This window comes from Drosophila willistoni (assembly GCF_018902025.1).
Source record: "Drosophila willistoni isolate 14030-0811.24 chromosome 2R unlocalized genomic scaffold, UCI_dwil_1.1 Seg200, whole genome shotgun sequence".
Lineage (NCBI taxonomy): Eukaryota > Metazoa > Arthropoda > Insecta > Diptera > Drosophilidae > Drosophila > Drosophila willistoni.
Window position 1 is genome coordinate 5502086 of NW_025814051.1, and position 21711 is coordinate 5523796.

The 21711-nt window shown below is 34.8% G+C and overlaps 1 protein-coding gene and 1 pseudogene across 1 annotated transcript in view; one reads left to right on the top strand and one right to left on the bottom strand.

Annotated features, from left to right (window-relative positions):
* Positions 1-21711, bottom strand: part of LOC6643652 (dynein axonemal heavy chain 7) — a 74445-nt gene that overhangs the window by 20014 nt on the left and 32720 nt on the right. The window contains exons 4-13 of the mRNA XM_002066274.4: positions 8325-8487; positions 8003-8236; positions 6314-7893; positions 6118-6240; positions 5188-5341; positions 3786-5081; positions 3277-3723; positions 2870-2983; positions 1295-2808; positions 2-788 (exon numbers count right to left, since the gene is read on the bottom strand). Coding sequence (XP_002066310.2) covers positions 2-788; positions 1295-2808; positions 2870-2983; positions 3277-3723; positions 3786-5081; positions 5188-5341; positions 6118-6240; positions 6314-7893; positions 8003-8236; positions 8325-8487 — 6412 coding nt within the window. The remainder of the gene's footprint in view (position 1; positions 789-1294; positions 2809-2869; positions 2984-3276; positions 3724-3785; positions 5082-5187; positions 5342-6117; positions 6241-6313; positions 7894-8002; positions 8237-8324; positions 8488-21711) is intronic.
* LOC124460387 lies at positions 14802-21156 on the top strand (annotated as a pseudogene).

A 21711-nucleotide genomic window follows, 5' to 3' on the forward strand; every position in this document is an offset into this window, starting at 1 on the left:
CCTGTACGTCCGTAAAGAGAAACACTCCATGCATTTCAGATGCCCCAATTTTGCGTAATATCATTTTAATATCCTCATGATACTCGTAGGGACCATACGTTCGTGTTATTTCCACTTGAAATAGCTCATAGTCGCATATATGCGAAGCCAAACGAGTCAAGCTCTGACGTCCGGAGCCACCGACCCCAATGAGTAGAGCATGACTACGTGGCTGCTTTATGATGCGACATATGCGCGATAAATGTTCAATGGCAAAGCGGAAAAGCACTAAATTCATTGGTTTCTTTGACATATTATTATATTCGACCAAATATGCTTCAACCACACTGCGCAACTCTTCAAGATCCTGTACTTCCACATAGTTCTTGGTATCCGCCTTTGGATTGGTAAAATCACAATAAATCAATTGACGAAAATCAGCTTCCTCCAGTTTCTTATCCTTGGCCACCAGACGGCTAAAAAGACGCGTTGGATCGGTATTAAAAGCATTCTGCACAGTTGTACAAAGGTTTTCGAAAAGCCAACTACGATCACCATCCTCAACTAAGCGATCACCATAGACTCGTAGCACTTCGTGAACCCACAAACGACGCATCGAATTCATATCTTCAGTGGCCTCCGGCACAGACAGTAAAACACCCTGTATTACTCGCGAAAAATCACGCAAGTTGAACAGATAATGCGACTTAGCTGGTGTGGGCAAAAGATTCAATTTGGCATCATTGTAAATGGTAAGCGTAGCAACGACTATTTCATCTATACACGGATCAAACTCCTTCGAAAAGCCTCTAAAAAATGAAAATATAAGTTTAATAATGGGTGTAAATAAACTTCGGTACTCCGAAGTAGGCAGAAGTATTATAAAACCTTGCTGTTTGCACTAGAAGAAAGGCCGATCAAAAGAATAAACAATATCATAAATCAGTGCGTAGAAGAAAGTAGCTATAGGAAATCCGATAATGGTGAATTAAAAAGAAAGCTTGCTAACGAGTCGAAAATGCTCAAAAATAGTTTTTAAACTCTTATCTTGAATATCTATAAAATAGTGGATGGAGGGATTCTTGTACAATTCTAGCCGAAAATGATAAATATTTTTCACTAAAATATTTCCATATAAGGGAAGAAGCTGAACAAAACTTTGGCTAAGTTCCTTTGGCAAATACATTCCAATGAATGATTATACAGTTAAGAGCAAAAAATATCAGAGATATAGACATATGGACATCATTGGTCGGGCACTTAATAATACTTCATCTAAAGAGCCTCTAGTCTAATAGTTTCAAGTTTAGCTCACCGCGTATCCAAGTGCCACAAGACAATCTTACTAAAGATCGTAGTCATAATCTCATTATTGAAATCATCTATGGCTACGACATTGAAGAAACGTTGGAATCGTGGTGTTACAGTATTTCCGGTAGATGGTGGACCCATAGCCGTTATCATTTGTAAATCAATCAATTTCATGGGTACTATATTCTTACGATCATACCACATCATATGATCAAGCATCATACGTAGCAATTCGATTGGTGGTTGAGCTCCATAATTCTCCTTCAATGGCATGGAAACATCATCGACAAAAATAACAAAACGTTTATTTAATGGTGGACCAAAGACACCCTTTCGTCGTTTATCCAATTTGGACATTATGATGTCCTGGGTCTGATTCGCCGATGTTTGGGCTGAGAAGTTGATGAGCAGTGGCTTATATGTATTCAAATCCATGCGCTTCAGCATATAATCGATGACATAGACACTCTTTCCTGTGCCCGTTGGACCCACCAACATCAGCGGTTTACCATGACGAACTAAAAGATCCAGAATGGCTGCAATACGTACACTCTCGTTGGTCTGTATTATGATCTGATTGACTGGTATATCTCGGGGAATAGCTGGAGCTGAATTAACATCATCTTGCCAGGGCTTCCACTTGCCTTTACCCTCTTTAATATAACGATAATCGAATACTGAACCATTCTTTGGGATGGGAAATATAAAAGGTTTTGTCAGCAGATCGACATGAAGATCCTCGGGTATGCCATATGTTTCATATAAACCTGGGGGAAACGTCTTCTCCATTAGAGCACGAAAGATGATATTGAATTTCTCTCGACTTGGTGCATCCAACGAGCCACCCAGTGACCAAATGGTTGAAAATAAAAATATTCCTTCGATTTGTGCACGGAAATCCAAATCGGATATATTCGCCACATATTTCTCATCCTTAAAGTCATCGATGAAGCATTCAAAGAAATTCATTAGGCTAACCATTAAATTGGCATCCGATGTAGGGGAAATCTCTTTCAAACTCTTTCGCACAACAAATATTAGAATTGGACAGAAACGACCGATCATCGTGGAGATCAATTGTTTGCTGACACTATGAAAGGCAGGGGGTAAGGTATTCTTCCACGACGCCACTAATGGTTCCCAGCCCAAGGAACTGGGTTCCAAATAGATCATGCCACAACGCGATACTGTGGCCGGTGAGGCAACCTCCAAGTCCATTGGTTCGAATATCAAATTCGTTGTATTCGACAATTGTATTATCTCTCCCGACATCAGACACAATTTCTTATTGTCATCCAGCACAGTATTCATATTTTCAATCCATATAGCATCGACGGGGCCATCGAATATCAACCATTTTCGATCTGGTGTATCGGATACAGCGAAAATACGATAATTCACCGCCAAAATGCCATCACTCCATTCATGAGAAACTGCATCGAATTGTCCATAAAGTTGTCCCATGGTAATAGCCTTCGGATTGATAACCGTATAAATAGCGCGATTCTCTGAGCCATCCTAAAAAAATATTGACGGTGCTTTTAGATGTTTCATAGTTAAAAGCACATGTTTCCCTTACCTTCTTTTCCATGCATTCAAGAGCCTCAGCCAGTATACGATATGTAGTCGATTTACCACCGAATGGATAACCCACAAGCATAAGACCATGTCGCACCACAATCATTTCATAAAGCTAAAAGAAAGAGATTGCAATTATATTAAAAGGTCTAAAGGCAAGAGTAAAATACTTTAAGTATTCAAAGGAGCATAATAGAATGGGTAATGTGGATCGATGCAAAATAGACTCTGTCTGAACTGTATAACTAATAAGGAGAGCCATTTAATCAACTTTTCCAGTAGGTCAGTGAGTTAAGTGATCAAGTGAACAAAAAAGTTCATTGAAAATTGAAAAAATAACAGATGTAACCAAATAACTGAATGAATAAATGAATGAACAAGTTTACTTTTCTTTTACAGTACACTCACCTGCTGGACTTTCTCTAGCACAAACGGAGTGCATTGCTTATTCTGCCTTTCACAAGCCCATCGAGTGCATTCGTTAAAGACCACATAATCGGCTTCAGGTAAAGTGACACCCGGAAACAGATCCGAGGTAATACCTTGGAATAGAGGAATATCCTGATTCAAAAACTTGGGCAAATTGACATCTTTAATGGAACGTAAGACAAGAATATCCTCATTCTCATCACGATAGCGCAGCTTTAGAGCGCCAGCTGCTTTCAATACCGATTTGACAGCTCTCATGCCATAATCATAATGACATTGTGTGCTCAATTGTTCCGAACATAAGCGATATGTGGCCACAATTTTTACCGACAATGGTTTAGCAGTCAAGAAGCCATAAGAATAAAGTTCAATCTCAGAAATAAGAGCATAATCCGGCACCATCATAGCAACAGAACGGAACAGGGCCTACAAGAGAAATGAAGATAAATAAGTAATGACTAAAACAGCTGAAAGTAATACCAACTTACCTTGAGATTATCAGGCAATTCTGAGCGCCCAGCATAACCAGGATTCATGGTGATAAATACTGCACAAGTGGGATCCAAAGTCAAGGTGGTGCCTTCGAATACCAAAGTGGGACTACCCGAATTAATGCCTCTCTGTATGGTCATAATTTGTTGTGCCACCACAGATAACACCTCCAAATCGATGCGATTGAACTCATCGAAACAGGACCAGGCTCCACATGAGGCTAATCCCTTGAAGAACTTACCCAAAGCCAAATAATCCAAACCATCTGAACAATTGAAGACAACACATTGTTTGGCCACTGCCTTGGCCAAATCTTTGGTGGTCTCTGTCTTACCAGTGCCGGCTGGTCCCTCCGGAGCACCACCCAAATGTAAATTAAGGGCGGCAAACAGAGTGCGATAACAACGATCGGTTAGTGGAGTGACAACCAAGCGAGTGGTATTACCCAAATACTCGTAGCCATAGGGCAATGAACAATTGATCATGCGAGTATCTAGATTATTATCCTCCCAATAGTAACGCAATTGGCATAACCATTGGAAATCTTGCAAATCCTCGACCTCCTTTGCGACTATTTCGGCAAGCACATCACGTGCATGCACATCCAGGACCACCAGAGCACCCAGGGTTATGCGATTTTGAGCATTCAAGTCACCACGCACTAGATCGACTATCTTATTAATCTGTTGTATGCATTTCTGTAGATATTTGGCTAGATTTTCTTTAGGCGTGGGACTCTCAAAGCATTCGGTTATCTCCAGAGTCCAGTACGTCAATGAAATTGACTGAACACACTGGCCTGGCCATGTTAAGACCCAAACGTGTCGTTGCATATTCATATAACTATAGAATGCTTCCGATATCTTATGATGAATTGATTTCTTCATATCAATTTCCAATTCCAATAACCATTTCTCCACTTGACCACGAGCTTTGGCCGTTGATATCACATCAACCAGAACGACTTCTTCACGTTCCGATGAACGCATGGCGGTCACATCGAGATCCTCGGTGAAATTCAATGTGGCTATGCCCTCGAAACATTTCTTCAAATGTGGTTGCACACGGGTCGGATCCTTTGTTTCCGATAGAATTTCCAGCAGCTCGTCGTTCGACAAGAAGAAGAAACGTGGGAAATATAAACGTTTCTTTTCCAAATACGCATTGAGACCCTTTTGAATGATTTCCAGCAAGCTGTAGGCCTTTTTCAATTTGTCATTCATTTTATCGATTTGCACGACAGTCATTACACGTGGATCTGAGGCCACCTGTTTCATCAGCTCTTTCCAAATCTATACCACAAAAAAAAAAAACAACAACAAATCAACATTAGGCAAAAGCAATTTCATACAAGAGGAAAGTAAATGGTAATGTGTCGGTTGGGGTATGGGTCATAACCTTGTCCACAGCACTGAAACGACGACCCTCCTCGGGCATTTGTTGCTGTATATCCGGGCTACTGAATATGGGCTCCAAATACATCCAGGTGGCCTGTACTCGTAACCATTCATCTAATATCTCTTGCAACAGCATGAGTTTGGCTTCCCACTTGCTGCAAAAGAACAACAATGGGTACATGGATGAGATATATGTAGTCTCGTGTGGGTTTGTTGGTTGGTTTTGTGTATGTATTTGACACTGACAGCCCTAAACACATAACGGCAAAATGATGATAATATTCTCGACCATTGCACCGAATTCCAAATTCACTTAAAGTAAACTATGATTACATTTGTTTATTAATTACTTACTGCATACTTTATCTTATCCTTTCTTTGGCATTACAAAGTATTGTCTTAGTAATTTTATGTGGCTTATTAATATACTATAGGAGCTTAGTTGCAAATTCTGAAACACATTCTACACATATTGATTCCTTATTGTCTTTCAAAAGATTCTATGCTAAGGATGCTTCACGTACATATATAATAAAATAATAAATAATTACACTTAAAATTTACAAGAAAGAAATTCAACTTGGGAAAAAATTTCAAAGTATTTCAGCTTCATTTAGTTATAATTCTCAATTAGTTTTAGCTTTGATAAAATCGAATGGTGATTTGATTGCTGGAGTTGTTAACAATACAACTTTAGATAATTAAATATTAGGTAGGAAGATAAAAAAAGAGTGCTGTAAACTACAAAACTTTCAGCAGTAATATAATAATCCTATCGAAACATTGCAAACTATCTAAATTTAAAGAATCTATCAAGTAGGAAACAACAAGTTCCAAGCACAGATACTAAAGTAATCAAACATAATCAAAAAGTTTGAGTGACCTCTAAAGAAGAATAGGTGGTCCATATACCCTAACTAATACTACTTACAGTATGTCCGCTTCAAACGGTTTGATATAGGGTGAACTCTTCATTGTCTGAGTCTTGATGATTTGATCGTCCAACAGTATTTGTATGTCATCCACAGCCGACAGTTTGAAAGTACCGGAATCCCTGTGGGAGACATTTCAATTACATGAGCACACTCAACTCCTTTACCCTCACTCTCTATCTCTTTGTCTCTTACCTGTAGGGAGAGATAGTAAATTCGACACCTTCCCATTCGTTGACCATTTTGGCCATAGCCTTTTCCAAATTATTTTCCTTTGTGGCACTCTCCGAAATGGCCTCAAATTTGGGCACATATTCATCCAATTGATATTCAATAATTTTCTCTAAAGTCAACTCAGGTGACACTTTAATAGGGAAACCAATTATCTCGGATACTTGTTCCCAATGGCGAGCCTTCATGCCCGGATTACCCAAAGTGTTAATGATTGGCATATGCTCGCGGAATGCCTCGATTTGTTCTTTAACATCTAGAATCAATTGCATTGTTGTCGGATGATCGCCCATTTGTTTTTCCAATTTTTGTATAATGCGATAGAAATTGGAAACATCTTGATCAATCTCATCTGGATCAAAGCTACCAACTTGTGAATGCATCCACAAGTCATACTTATCCATAAAATCTTGCCCAGCATCGAATAGATTCTTATACGGTTTCAACTGATCGTGGGCCTTTTTACGCATCGGATACTGTGAAAGATCCCAACCATAGGCTGTTTCCTCTTCATTAATCTGATCGATCGTCTCCATGGCCTGCACTAGACGCTGATCGAGCACTGTGGCTCGTTTCTTATATCTCTGCAATTGTTTGATATCGCCCCAAGTATCATAGGTCTGAACTTGCTCATAATAATTCTGTAGCTCACGACGAAACAGTTCAATGCGTTTCTTCAATAATTCCTGATACTCAATCATCTTCTCAGCTATAATAGCACGATGCTGTTCAAATACTGAAGGCAAACGTAAATACCATTGAAAGGAATTGCTATTGTTCTTAATTTCCAATGGTGAATAGATTGTATGATCCATTAACCACAGAATTTCACCCATATTGACTTTGAGACGTGCCTCCATTTCGGGTACTAAATTCTCTTCAGCATGTACGACATAGGCCTTCAGTTCCATTAGCTCAGCCGTATCTTTGGGTATGGTCAACGCCTTTTTGGCTATGGCATCATATTCCTTACCCAAACGTGATATTCTCGATTGTTGATCGGCCACCATGCGTGCTAGTAGATCGTATTGCAATTGTCTTGCCAATGTCTCCAAATGTTTAATGAATTTATCTCGATGAAACTCATAGAGACCCATACGTATAACACCCCACACCTCTTTGGCTATGCGATCCTCCTTCTCTCGATATTCATAGACCATTTCGGCATATTGCTCGAATGTGGCATTACTTTCCATAAAAAATGCAACGCGTTCGGCATCAATGCCATTGATTAGATCAATAAAGGCATCGAAGTCCTGTAAACGTAACTCGGGTCCAATGCGCTGTTCTTCCAACATGGCACAGATACGATTTTTTGTGTCCTGCACTATGGATTCAGGTACGGCGGGTGTTAGAAATATTTTATTCGAAATTTTCAAATCCGTATAGAGTTTGCCCTCAATGCGTGGTAACATTTGTACACCCATAACAATGGAATCGATAACACGCATTAGTTCACTTTGGATTTTCGAAAATCCCGGAATAAAGCTAATAGTGTCCTCTTCTCCAAGCATTACAGAGATTTCAAAACCAGGATTAGAGTGCTATAAAAAGAAATAAAGATTATCAACCACCTTTCGTTTAATTTAAATTTCAAATGAATAACTAATCCATAGTTTTGTAGGACAATTTAGAGCCATTTTCTATACTTGCCCCAAAATCACAAACAAAATCTGCAAATGCCTTTAAACTTCTTATACAAATATCCTCCAATTGTTGAGTCATTAGAGCGGCAACACAATTAAAGAAACGTTTCACCAATGTAACTCTACGTATATCCGGTAATTGTCCTTTTCTACTGGCCTTCAATAAAGTCGTATGAATCTCACCATACCAAGTGTCCTCCAACATAGTTTTTCCAGCATCTATTTGAGAGCTGCAAACATACTAAAGGAAAAACATTAAGTCGAAAGTTGGTAAGAGATTAGTTTATTCAAGAATATTAGTAAATAAACTTAAATCCTGTTAAACTTACCACAAAATTGAATAAGGCAAATGGTTGCTCAACCTGCTTAAGTTCTTCGATATTGACCAAAGTCTTATTGAGATATTTCATGCTCCAGACCTCCAATATGCTAGCCACACTACGGTGTATGGAGAAAAGCGTTTTCATCAGTCGACTTCGATTCTCATCGTAGCTAAACCGAAAAAGGAAATTGGTGAAAAAAGTTAGTTAGGCTTTTGCCATGCAAATTATCTCATTCTGCGACAGTGAGGCCCAAAAAGAAGGAAGAAACTTTTCACTTGAGCCATTTTGTCACAGTACATTAGGCAGTGCAGGGAACCGCAACCATCTACCACTCATTTATCCATCCATTCCACCATTTGCCCAGCTCTTAATGATGCCAAATGCTCTTAGGACTATAAATTACCCAGAAAAGGAAGAAAAAAAACACCAGAAACTCACTCACACGTTTATCGATATATAGGCTCGACCTCAGCAGCGGCAAACGACGACGACGACAACCAATTTGCCAGAATGCCAAACTCTGAGCCCATTTAAAATGGGGAACACCACTCAACCGCATTTCGGGAAATGGATTGGCACCAAGGTGACCATTTAGAGATGGAAGAACAAGACAGCAATACGCAGTAGTTTTTCAATCTTTTTTTTTGTGGTTGTGTTGGTGTTAAATACATGTTCCAAGCATGAAAACTTTAATATTTTGGTGACCCCGACAACGTGATCGAATAAAGAACACCAATCATTTAAGATGCGAAACTTTAAAGCTCATTTGTTTAAAGAGGAAATACGAAACCCATCACCATTTTTGATTATTTCCCTCGTGTCACGCTAGGCATTAACACCTTCTTTCTTTCCCACTTTAGCAGACGCAACAAATAGACATTATCTTCACATACAATTCCCAACTGGTTTCATTGGGAAGTTTGGCTTTACTACTTTATACATATTGTAGAGTATCCTCCCAATCTAATCCCCTCCCACACCAACTTACTTTGCTGTGTGCAGCGTCGTGTCAGAAACAAGTTCAATTCATTTTTAAGCATATCCTTTTTACAACTTATGCACTGTCTCTCCCTATCGCATCCAGAGAACTTACCCTCTCTTTCTACTTCCTAGCCTTTTTTAAGCTCCACAGTTCCGCTCGCTCATCAAATGTCAAACCAATACACTGGAGGATTTAAACTTTCAGTCAGTCCGCTGCTGCGGTTGATGCTTTTCCATTTCCTTGGCATTGTAGTTGAAGAAAGTGCGGTTGGAAAAAAAAAACTTTTTCGGCATGCCGCAAAGCGATTTTACCAAGAAGCCATGCCAGCCCTCCATACACTCATTCACCATTCCAAGCAGCTTTTAATAATGTCGCACGACTTTCGTTATTTTTCCTTTTTTTGTGCAACTTTGTTGTTGACTTTCTGCGTCTTTCACAACCGCTGCAAAGTTATTTTATAAGATTTTCTCGCGCTTTTCACAAAGGACGCGAATGCCAATTCATTTCATAAAAAAGAAATAAAAAAAAAACTCAAACCGATTTCAGTTTGCTTGGTTTTATTTTGTTGTTGCTCCTTTTCCCTTTACATTGGTACCAGCACCAGCTACCCAGGAGCAACAGGACTCATATGTATGTATGTAGGGGCGTAATTGCATGTCAATTGCACGCTTCATGGGCAAAGAGTAGCGAATCAAGAGTGGGTTATGGTTACCAATTTACGGGGTCCCAGCATAACATATTCGCATTCAATTATGCCAACATTCTTTTTCCCTTTTTGCGGTGCCATAATTTATTTTAATTAAAAAATATTTCCATTTTTCTGCGGGAAAAGTTTAGCTTACTTTTAGGGTAACAAAAACACAATATTATGCAATGCACACTTTTGGGGATGAATCTGTATCTAATTTAATACCATTTTAATATCAAAAAAAACTTTTTATATTTTAACTCAAAGCTTGTCAGTTGCCAGAAGCTGAATGTCAATTTATAACATTGTACATACTTTATTTTTACTCAGTTTTAAAGGACACCATAAGATTTATCTGGAGAAACATTAAAAATATTCTCTTATACATTTAAAAAACATTTTTTCAATTAATAACATAACAAAAAATGTATTGAAGTAATTTAAAGTTACATTTCATTACATAATATAAACGTAATATGGCATCATATCATCATATCGGCCTGTGTGATTTTACGATACCCTTGACCTGTCATTGACAATTTATTATCTCTTATATAGCTCTTGATCCAGCTAACAAATATTTACTCTAATTGTGGATCTTAAATAATTTTGTTATCTTTTTTCATGAAATTCTCGATTCAGAATAAAATAGCGGAAAGTTAAAAATATGTTCTCTTCTTCATTAAAAACAATCAAAATGCTATAGTTCAATAAATATATAGCATTTTACATATCAATAACGGGTTATGGTTCAATAAATAAATAACCCTTCATTGATATGACAAACAATCTCGAGTTTCAGTTGATATTTAGCAGCAGACGTAGATATCAGCAAAAAAATGTATTTGAACTACTCAATCCTCTTTGGAATATTTGTGATCGCATATCAAATATTGCTGGTAAACCCACGTAATGTAAAATTTAACATCTTAAATATTATATAAAAATTATTTAAACTCTGTTTAAAGATAACTGCGACATTTGAGCTTACGAATATAAAATGCATTCCATATGATGAAAATTTTCTGACATTTGATTATTGTCGGATCAAATCGGTGAATCGAACCTACAAGTACTTTTCTGTAAAAATTAAACTACTTCAAAAAGTGACAAAGGTTGATGTAAGATCTCTTAAAATAAAACCTTTATATACCCATAATAATGAATTTAAAATTTCCATTTTAGTTGAATATAGTTACGTATAAGAGATATAACGGCTACAAACCATCTCTTTACAATTTCACCTTCGATGCCTGCAAATATGTCGCATCTAAAAACCGAAATCCTTTGCATAGTTATTTCTTCAATTTTTTTGGTCAACACTCAAATATGAATCATACTTGTCCATATGATGTAAGATTTTTCTCCACAAGTAGAACATAATGCCCATTTTATTGAGAATTTATTTCAGCACGATGTGATCGTAGATAAAGTGTCAATCGGATACTTGAATCATTATACTACAAGTGTTTTACCGATTTCTAAAGGAGACCATGCCGTCTATTCTAGCTGGTATTTAAATGGTAAGAAACGAGCCGATGTTCGAGTCTACGCTACCTTAACATAAATGTTTAAATATACAATGAAATAATAAATAAATTTCCTTTAAAAAAGAATACAAATCTTTAAATCTCAGTTTTATTCACCGTTTAATATTCAAATAAAAATATGTAAATAGACAGACAAAAATTAAGAATGTCACAAGCCGACATTTTTGAAGTCATAAAAAGAGTTTTAAGTTCAATGGGTCTTTAATAGTAATTTGGTGGTGCTGATCACGCCCCTGTACGTAGTTTTTGTTCTTGTCTTACACTTTGGATCTAACTATTCTAAAATGAGTAAAATTTGAGCTAAAAAGTATGCTAGGGATTAAAGAATACGATGCTTTTTAATTTCAAAGAATTATCGGAATCTTATGCATCTAACAAATTGTTTATTAGTAATGTTGGCAAACAAAAGCTATTTTCTTTCCTTATTCTAAAAGCTGTTAAAAATGTAAACAAAAAAAAACAATTTAACTTTCTATAGTATTCTTTTGGGTGCATATTTTCCCCTTATTTAACAAAATATGGATGTGATGGACAAAAACCGAGTCAGAATCAGCGTACCCGAATTAGTTAAGAACACCTCTCAAGTTAACGTCCTTTAAAATCATGTCGGCATGTGTAATTTCTGTTGCAGATTCCTTACAATTAATTCATTTTTATTAAATTTCTTAGGTGCTGCAATTAAGATGTCATGTAATAATAAAGGAAATCCTACTAAGAGAACTTAAAGGTAATTCGGATTTTTGTCAAGATGCATTTGTATATAAATTTAGCTTTTTATGTACAGAGAAAATTTTAGCATAATATGTACATATATATTTTTGAATAATATGTATAAACATAATATTATATCATATCGGCCTATCATTAATACTTTCTTATCTTTTTTATTAGAGCTCTTGATCCAGCCAATGAATATTTACTCTAATTGTGGATCTTAAATAATTTTGTTTTCTTTTTTCAAAAAAACTCGATCCAGAATAAAATAGCGGAACTTTATTAAATATGTTTTCGCTTGTTGAAAACAATCAAAATGCTATGGTTCAATAAATAAATAGCATTTTGCATATCAATAAAGCGTTATGGTTCAATAAATAAATAACCCTTCATTGATATGACAAACAAACACGAGTTTCAGTTGATATTTAGCAGCAGAAGTAGATATCAGCAAAAATGTATTTGAACTACTCAATCCTCTTTGGAATTTTTGTGATCGCATATCAAATATTGCTGGTAAGTCCACTTACTACATATTTAATATTATATATAACATATTCAAAATCTGTTTAAAGACCACTTCGACATTCGAGCTTACGAATTTAAAATGCATTCCATATGATGAAAATTTTCTGACATTTGATTATTGTCGGATTAAATCTGTGAATCGAACCTACAAGTACTTTTCTGTAAAAATTAAACTACTTCAAACAGTGAGAAAGGCTGATGTAAGATCTATTAATTTAAGTAATATACTTATATACCCATAATAATGAATTTCATATTTTCATTTAAGTTGAATATAGTTACTTATAGAAGACATAACGGCTACAAACCATCTAATTACAATTTCACCTTCGATGCCTGCAAATATATCGCATCTAAAAACCGAAATCCTTTGCATAGTTATTTCTTTAATTTTTTTGGTCAACACTCCAATATGAATCACACTTGTCCATATGATGTAAGATTTTTCTCCACAAGTTGAACATAATGCCCATTTTATTGAGAATTTATTTCAGCACGATGTGATCGTAGATAAAGTGTCAATCGGATATTTGAATCATTATACTACAAGTGTTTTACCGATTTCTAAAGGAGACCATGCCGTCTATTCTAGCTGGTATTTAAATGGTAAGAAACGAGCCGATGTTCGAGTCTACGCTACCTTAACATAAATGTTTAAATATACAATGAAATAATAAATAAATCACCTTTTAAAAAGAATACAAATCTTAAAATCTCACAGTTTTATTCACCGTTTAATATTCAAATAAAAATATGTAAATAAACAGACAAAAATTAAGAATAACACAGGCCGACATTTTTGAGGTCATGAAAGTGCTTTGAGTTCACTGATCACGGCCATCACGTCAGGATTTCAAAACAAATTTGTTGGAATTATTTAAAATTACCTCAATTGCAAAATTATTTATTGCATAATATATTATTTTAACCTATTGGTATATTAGGTAAGATTTATGAGCAATTTACAAAATACCGAAGAGGTGTTTCTTTGTTATAATGCATAATATATTGGATATATTTGGATGTGGCTCTAAAATGGGTCAAATTTTAACCAAAAAGTATGCTATAGGAAATCAATGAATTTTCTGCTTTTTAATTTTAAAGAATTATTGGAGTCTTATGCATCTAACAAATTATTTATTAGTAATGTTGGCAAAAGAGCTATTTTTCTTGAACAGGATATTCTAAAAACAATTTTTAACGTTATATAGTACACTTTTGGGTGCCTATTTTCGAAATCCAGAGATCCCCTAATGTTACAAAATCTGATTGTGATGGATAAGAGTCAGAGAATCAACGTACTCGAATTAGTTAAGAACACCTCTCAAGTTAACGCCACCAAAAATCATATCGCCCTGTGTAATTTCTGTTGTAGATTCGTCTGTTTTTATTAAATTTCTAAGGTGTTGAAATTAAGATATGTAATAATAAAGCAAATCCGACTAACAGGATAATTTTTGCTTTTTATGTTAGATAGAAAATTTTAGCAGAATGAAAAGAATTTCAATCTTGATTATTCAAAATAACATCAAATGCAAAATTATTTATTGCATAATATAAACAAATTATTATACACAAAACATTATTATTTTAAACTATTGGTATTGGTATTCAATCTTGAACTAATGGCGGCGTTGGACTTTCCATTAACTACACATAAAATGATTTATATATATATGTACATATGCCTATAGAAGTTAGCCTTTGACATAAACAGCACAATTATGTTTTTGATCTTTATCCCACACAATTCAAATAATATGGTTGAATAAGTTAACCCTTAATTGATATGAAATCTAAACAAACAAAAAAAAGGCAAGGCAAATAGTACCTAGTTAAAATGAGTAATGATGAGTAAAACTACATAATTAAAGCCCAAGATTAGACACAAAACTCTACATAGCTAGTTCGATTTATGTTAGTCATTGTTAAAAACTAGAAAACTCAGTGGTTTATAAACAGCGCTTAAAAACAAATCTAAACTAAAAGGAGGTTGAGTCTTAGATTTAAAAGACAGCATCATGGGTTTCCAGTATTCAATTGTAATTGGAGTTCTACTTTTGGCGCATCATATACTCGAGGTAAATAGTTAAATAACTGCCCAACTCATAAAATAATTTTAATGCCTGATTAAAGATCTCTTCAAGGATCGAACTTACGAATTTAAAATGCATCCCACGTGATGAAAAATTTATATTATTCGAATACTGTCGTATTAAGTCGGTGAATCGAACTTACAAGTATTTTTCTGTACACGCAAAACTTCTTCAAGGTCCAGTATCAAATATAACAGTAAGATTGTTCAAGTTTGTGTGGATATTTATAATATAATAGCATCTTAAAAACTTTTCAATTTAGATAAATGTAGCAACTTATAAGAGATATAATGGCTGCAAACCGTCTCTGTACAATTTTACCGTCGATGCATGCAAGTTTATGGCGACAATTACTTTTACGATTTTATCAGAGATTACTCCAATTTAAATCACACCTGTCCTTATGACGTATGTAATTTTACTCATACATAATTGCTCTTGCTTTTGAAAAGATTTAATTTCAGAACGATTTGATTATTGATAAGGTGACAATTGGATTTTTAAATCATCAGGCTACTGTTGTTTTACCGATTCCCAAGGTAGACTATGCCGTATTTACTAGTTGGTATGCATATGGAAAGTTACGGGGCGATATCAGATTCTATACTACTCTATCATAATTTTTCACACTTGTCGAGTGTGTTGATTATTCAAGTGAACTTATTTAACTTTGTATTAATTTGAATTCATTAAATTTTCGATCTTAGGAAGAGCTTTAGGTCAAGAATAGGACAAGTCTGTTGGCAAATTTTGTTCCATTTATCGGATCCTCTAGCGTTGCTTTGGTCTCCTGGAAAGTTTATTTGGTCCAATATACTTAGCTTTTCGATAAAAATGGGAATATTTAAATTTAAAATTAACGTTAACCGATCATTTGGTTCTTCTTTGCGATAAACATTCTGAGATTCAGTGTGATCCTATGTCAATGATGCCAATTTTCTGTTTATTTTAGAGGTTGCTAGAATAGAGCTTAAATCCTCTTATGTGTGCGTTTTTAAATTTTGACTTCAGGCCTTCAATTTACAATCAATATTACAATTTTAATATACAATTGGAAACAATTGTTGTGTATTTTTCGATAACGAAAGCAAGACGCAATTAATATAATTGTTGATCGTTAATGACAGCTAAAATACAAAGACTTATTGTTTTGATTTGTCTGTTTACCAATTTCAAGTAAAAGTGAATTGCTTGAAATGTTTAATCTGAGTATGGGAGTTCAAATCGAGTCATTTTAAAGCAAGCATGTCTCTCAAAGGTTCAATGTTAATAGGATCTCTTCTTGTGGCATATCAAATTTTCGAGGTACTTATATAAATATTAAACTAACATAGAAAATAATCCTTTGCACTATTTAAAGATCTCATCAAGGATCGAACTAACGAACATAATGTGCATTCCATACGATGAAACATTTGCCACATTTGACTATTGTCGTATTAAGTCAGTGAATCGTACTTACAAGTATTTTTCTGTAAACATAAAACTTCATCAAGTTCCAGTGACAAATGTTTCGGTAAGAGCCATTAATTATTCTGAATGATCTTTTTGATCATTTTGATTTTAGGTAAATGTGGCAACTTATAAGAGGTATAATGGCTACAAACCGTCTCTGTACAATTTTACCTTCGATGCATGCAAGTTTTTGGCATCCAAAAATAAAAACATTCTGTATAATTATTTCTATGGTTTCGTTTCTCAACACTCTAATATGAATCATACCTGTCCGTTTGACGTGAGTGTTTTTAATTGAGTTAACTAAAAAAACAGCTCAATCGCTTTTAACTTTAAATTTAATTTCAGCACGATTTAATTGTAGATAAGGTGACAATTGGGTTTTTAAATCATCAGGCTACGGCAGTTTTACCGATTCCCAAGGGAGACTACGCCGTATTCACCAGATGGTATGCATATGGAAAGCTAAGGGCCGATGTTCGAGTTTATGCTACGTTATCATGAAATATGTACCTACTTAAATTCAATAAGTGACTTTCGTTTAGAAATCATCTTTGCTTGAAACTAATAAAAGTCTTGACTATTGTTACCTAGACCTATTAAAAAGAGAGGAAAACTAAATAAGGAAATGTGGAGAATGTGACTTAATACTTTGATAATATTAATTCTGTGATAATACATTGGATTGTTATTTGTTATGTTTTAGTTTATGAATTTATGTGACCAATTGAGATTGACTTCTCTTGGCATCTATTCTTTAAAATGTCAGTCGGCCATGGAACTTAGTTTGATCTCTCTGACTACAATCTGCTTCTATACCATTATGATAATTATGACCTACTTGAGACATTCTTTCGAATGGGACCCAAACAGTCTCCCAACAATTTAAAATCAAGCCAAAAAGTATGCTTACAAATCGTATGGAATAGTTTTCAGCGGGGTGTGGTAAGCTGATAATAACCTACTTCAATTATCAAAAAAAAAATATACAACCGGTTTCCAATTCTATTTTAACTCTAGTACTGTCAAAAACTTTGATCTCTCCTCTATTAATAATTAAAATGGTATGGTTGAACGAGTTGGTAACATTTAATAAATATGAAAACAACACGTTTATTTTAGTTAACATTTAGTGGGCGTTTGATTTGCAGTTAAAATGTGTCTCAAATATATGATTCCTGTTGGAGTTATTCTAATGGCATATCAAGTTGTTCAGGTAATCTTAGTAAAATATTTGCCTAATGTAGGGGAAATAATCTGTAACTTTACTTCAAGATCACTTCAAGGGTCGAACTTACAAATTTAAAGTGCATGTCATTCGATAAAGAGTTTGTATTATTTGACTATTGTCGCATTAAGTCTGTGAATCGAACCTACAAGTATGCGTCTCTAAATATTAGTCTACTCCAAGTACCAGTAACAAATGCTTCGGTAAGATTAAGTTAAGTTGTTTATATTGCCAAAAGGCTAAGAAAATCTTGTATTTTAGGTAAATGTAGTCACTTATAGAAGATGGAATGGCTACAGACCGTCTATGTATAACTTTACTGTCGATGCGTGCAAATTTCTGGCGTCTACAAATAAAAATCCTTTGATTAATTATTTCTACAGTTTTTTTTCTTCACACTCCAATATGAATCATACATGTCCATATGATGTAAGTGTTATTATTAAATGAACATTCACCTATTTTAATCAAATTTATTACAGCATGATCTGATTGTGGATCGGGTAACAATTGACTTTTTCAATCATCAACTAGTGAATGTTTTGCCAGTTCCTAAGGGAGATCATGCCGTCTACTCTAACTGGTATGCTTATGGAAAGAAACGAGCCGAAGTGCGAGTTTATGTCACGCTATCTTAAAAAAAATTTATAAAATTAAATCAATTAAAATGTTTTGAAGTTTGAAAATAAATTAAATTGTGAAAATATTAGATTTAAAATAATTTGGAGTTAATAAGTCTTCAATAAGTATACCTATTCCTTCTTACAGCTTTTTAAACTTACATAAGAAATCAAAAGGGTCAGAAGGATTAAGAAAAGGTAAACAACAAAGAGGAGTGTTAAATACTTTTACGTTCGGGACTTCACAGAAAAAAAAAAACGAATATTAACCGGATATTGTTTTTTTCAATTCAAGGGTTTAGAAAAGTTTCGGAATCATCCTAAAAGTATGCAATCCACTTATATTATCATAACAGGGTAATAACGTGGCCCAACCGAATAGAAAATCCTAAACTCAGATAACTAGACGTACTTGTGGTTTATCTTTTCCACGAATAACCGAGGATCTACCGTAATACCAATGAACGACACCAAATAAGTGATCTATCGCACTATTAAAATGTATGGTTCATTATTCATTATTTACTTGTTTCGCAATAAAAATGTGTCTTAAATATTCTATTCCTAATGCAGTATTTCTGGTGGCATACCAAATTGTTCAAGAACGTATCTACGTCCGATAAAAAAACTGCCCAATATAGAAAATAAACCTTTACTTCATAAGTTCAACTTACGGATTTGGAATACATTTTATACGATGAGTCTTTTGTTTTATTTGACTGTTGTCGGATTTAGTCTGGTTTAGTCTCTTACAAGTATTTATCAATGAAAATAAAACTTCTCCAAAAGTCAAATGTTTTTGTAAGATCCAAAAATGTTGATGCACAAAAGGATTCGAGGATTTTTGTCATGGTTAAGGTTAATCTAGTTATTGACCGTTTTAACCACTTCATAAGGGAGATCATGCGACTCTTTGTGAGTCGGTTTGTCTATAAAAAGCACCGGGCCAATATTTGAGTCTGTGTTTTCCTAACATAAATCTTGATTCTTATATCTTTTGGTGCTTATTAGTCAATGTAATATTTTCAAAACTCATGATGTATTTTCAAACTAAAATCAGAATAGTCCGTATATAACTACATTTTGGCAGTACATTCCTCTGTTACCGCTTTTTTTTATTTAACTTTATAATTTTCAATACATGCTAATAATCATTGCACACTGAGCTTCCAGAGCAAGCTCCGTAGAATACTTAGAGCGTCTGCATTTACTTGCAACTCGGTCGTTCACAAAACGTTGTCATTTGTATGGGAGCTATATGATATAGTGATCCGATCCGGCTTAATCCGAGATATACAACGCCTGCAGTATATACAAGCTTACATGCAAAATTTCAGCTCTGCAGCTCTTACGGCCTAGGAGGAGTTTGCGTTGATCCAGACGGACGGACGGACGGACATGGCTATTTGAACTCGTCTCGTCGTGCTGATGAAGAATATATATACTTTATATGGTCGGAGATGCTTGCCTTCTATGCGTTGCACACTTTTGACCAAAATAAATATACCCTTTTTGCAAGGGTATAATAAATACAAATTGCACACTGAGCAAAAATAATCAATTCAAGGGTAAAATTGGTATACATGTTTGTCAAATCTATAAGTACAAGGTGGTTTCGGTTGTAGAATACTATGAAGTCATCATTTAATCGATAAAATTTGCTCTTTTATTGAGTCATTAAAGCATTTCGTGTTTAGATACCATGCACCCATAGGGTGAAATGGTATATGAAAGGCATAGGGTGAAATGTATGTAACAGGCAGAAGGAAGCTTTTCTATATTCTTGATCAACATCAACAGCCGAGTCGATCTGATCTAGCTTTGTTCGTCTGTCCGTATGAATCGATGATCTCGGAGACTATAAGAGCTAGAGCCACCAAGTTTCTAGACTCGTTAAGTATGTACAGTGATCCAGTTTGTTTCAAATTTTTGACACGAACTTTTCCGTCCCCGCAATTTAAGTAAAAGTATTTTTTTTCAAAGACTATTCTAGCTAGAGATTCCGTATTTGGTATGTATACTAGCTTAGTAAAGGCGCAGATTTATAGATACATAAATGCATTTCTAATTATAATAATATTTGTTTCGCTGGTGCATGGTATACCTAAGTCGGCGAGACGACTTACTTACTTTATTAGTTTTAAGTGCAATATTTCCGATATTTGCAAACGTTTAAAACGATATGGTTGAATGATTAAAACTGATATTACGTTAAATGTTGTCAATTGAAAACTGAAATAGACAATTCTCTAAAAGTTCAGTAGCCAACATGAGTTTAAAATATTCAATTTTAATCGGAGCTGTATTTCTGACACATCAAATAGTTCAGGTACCCAATTCATAGAATGACAAAGTTAAAAATAATAATTACTTAACTCTTCCTTAAGATCACTTCGCGAATTGAATTAACAAATTTGAAATGCGTCTCACTGGATAAGAATTTTGCAGATTTTGAATATTGTCGAATTAAGTCAATAAATCGAACCTTTAAGTATGTATCGGTTAGAGTTAAACTTTTCCAAGTTCCAGTGACGAATGTTACGGTAAGAAGTACAAATTAATAACAAGTAAATGGTGTCATAATCTTAATAATTATAGATAAATTTAGCCACTTATAAACGATATAATGGCTATAAGCCGACTCTGTACAATTTCACTGCCGATGCCTGCAAGTTTATGGCGTCTAAAACTAAAAATCCTCTGTATAATTATTTCTACGGATTTATAGCTGGGTATACGAATATGAATCATACATGCCCATATGATGTAAGTATTCTTCATTAATGAAAATATGAAATATGGAAATAATACATTTTTGCAGCACGATCTAATTGTGGAGAAGGTGGCCATAGGATATATTAATCATCTAGTTGTCGATGTTTTACCAATTCCCAGCGGAGATCATGCCGTCTATATGACCTGGTATGCATATGGTAAGGAACGAGCTGATGTTCGAGTCTATGCTACAATATCTTAGACCAAGATGCTTTGAAAATGCTTGGATAAAAATGGAGCTTATTAGAACCATTGAAACGAGAGCTCATTATCATTTCAAATGACCTCAAATAGAAAGGAAGTTATAAATCAAAGTGCATTTCAAAACATAGTAATAAAAATATTGGGCATGAAAGAGCATACCAGTTTTGTCATTTCTTGTTTAAAGAACGTAGAAACAGTCTGTAAGAAAATAAAGAGGAAACTTCTAAACCTTAGAATTGAATTTAGAATTAAAAACATTTTAGAAACTATTAAATTGAAAACAAAATGAAGTAAGTAAGTCGTCTCGCCGACTTGGGTATACCATACACCAGGTGAAACAAATACATATTTAAAATTTCGAAAACCAAATGTATGTCTACTAAATTGTTTTAACATGCCTCATACCATTTGCTATCTCGCTCACTCTACAAACACACAAGCACTCTAGCGCCGCCACTAGCCAACGGCCAATTCTGCCCTTATGGATCGCGTAGCAAAATACGTTCATACGTATATTTTGTATGTTTCTAGTCCGATTTCAATCAAATTTGGT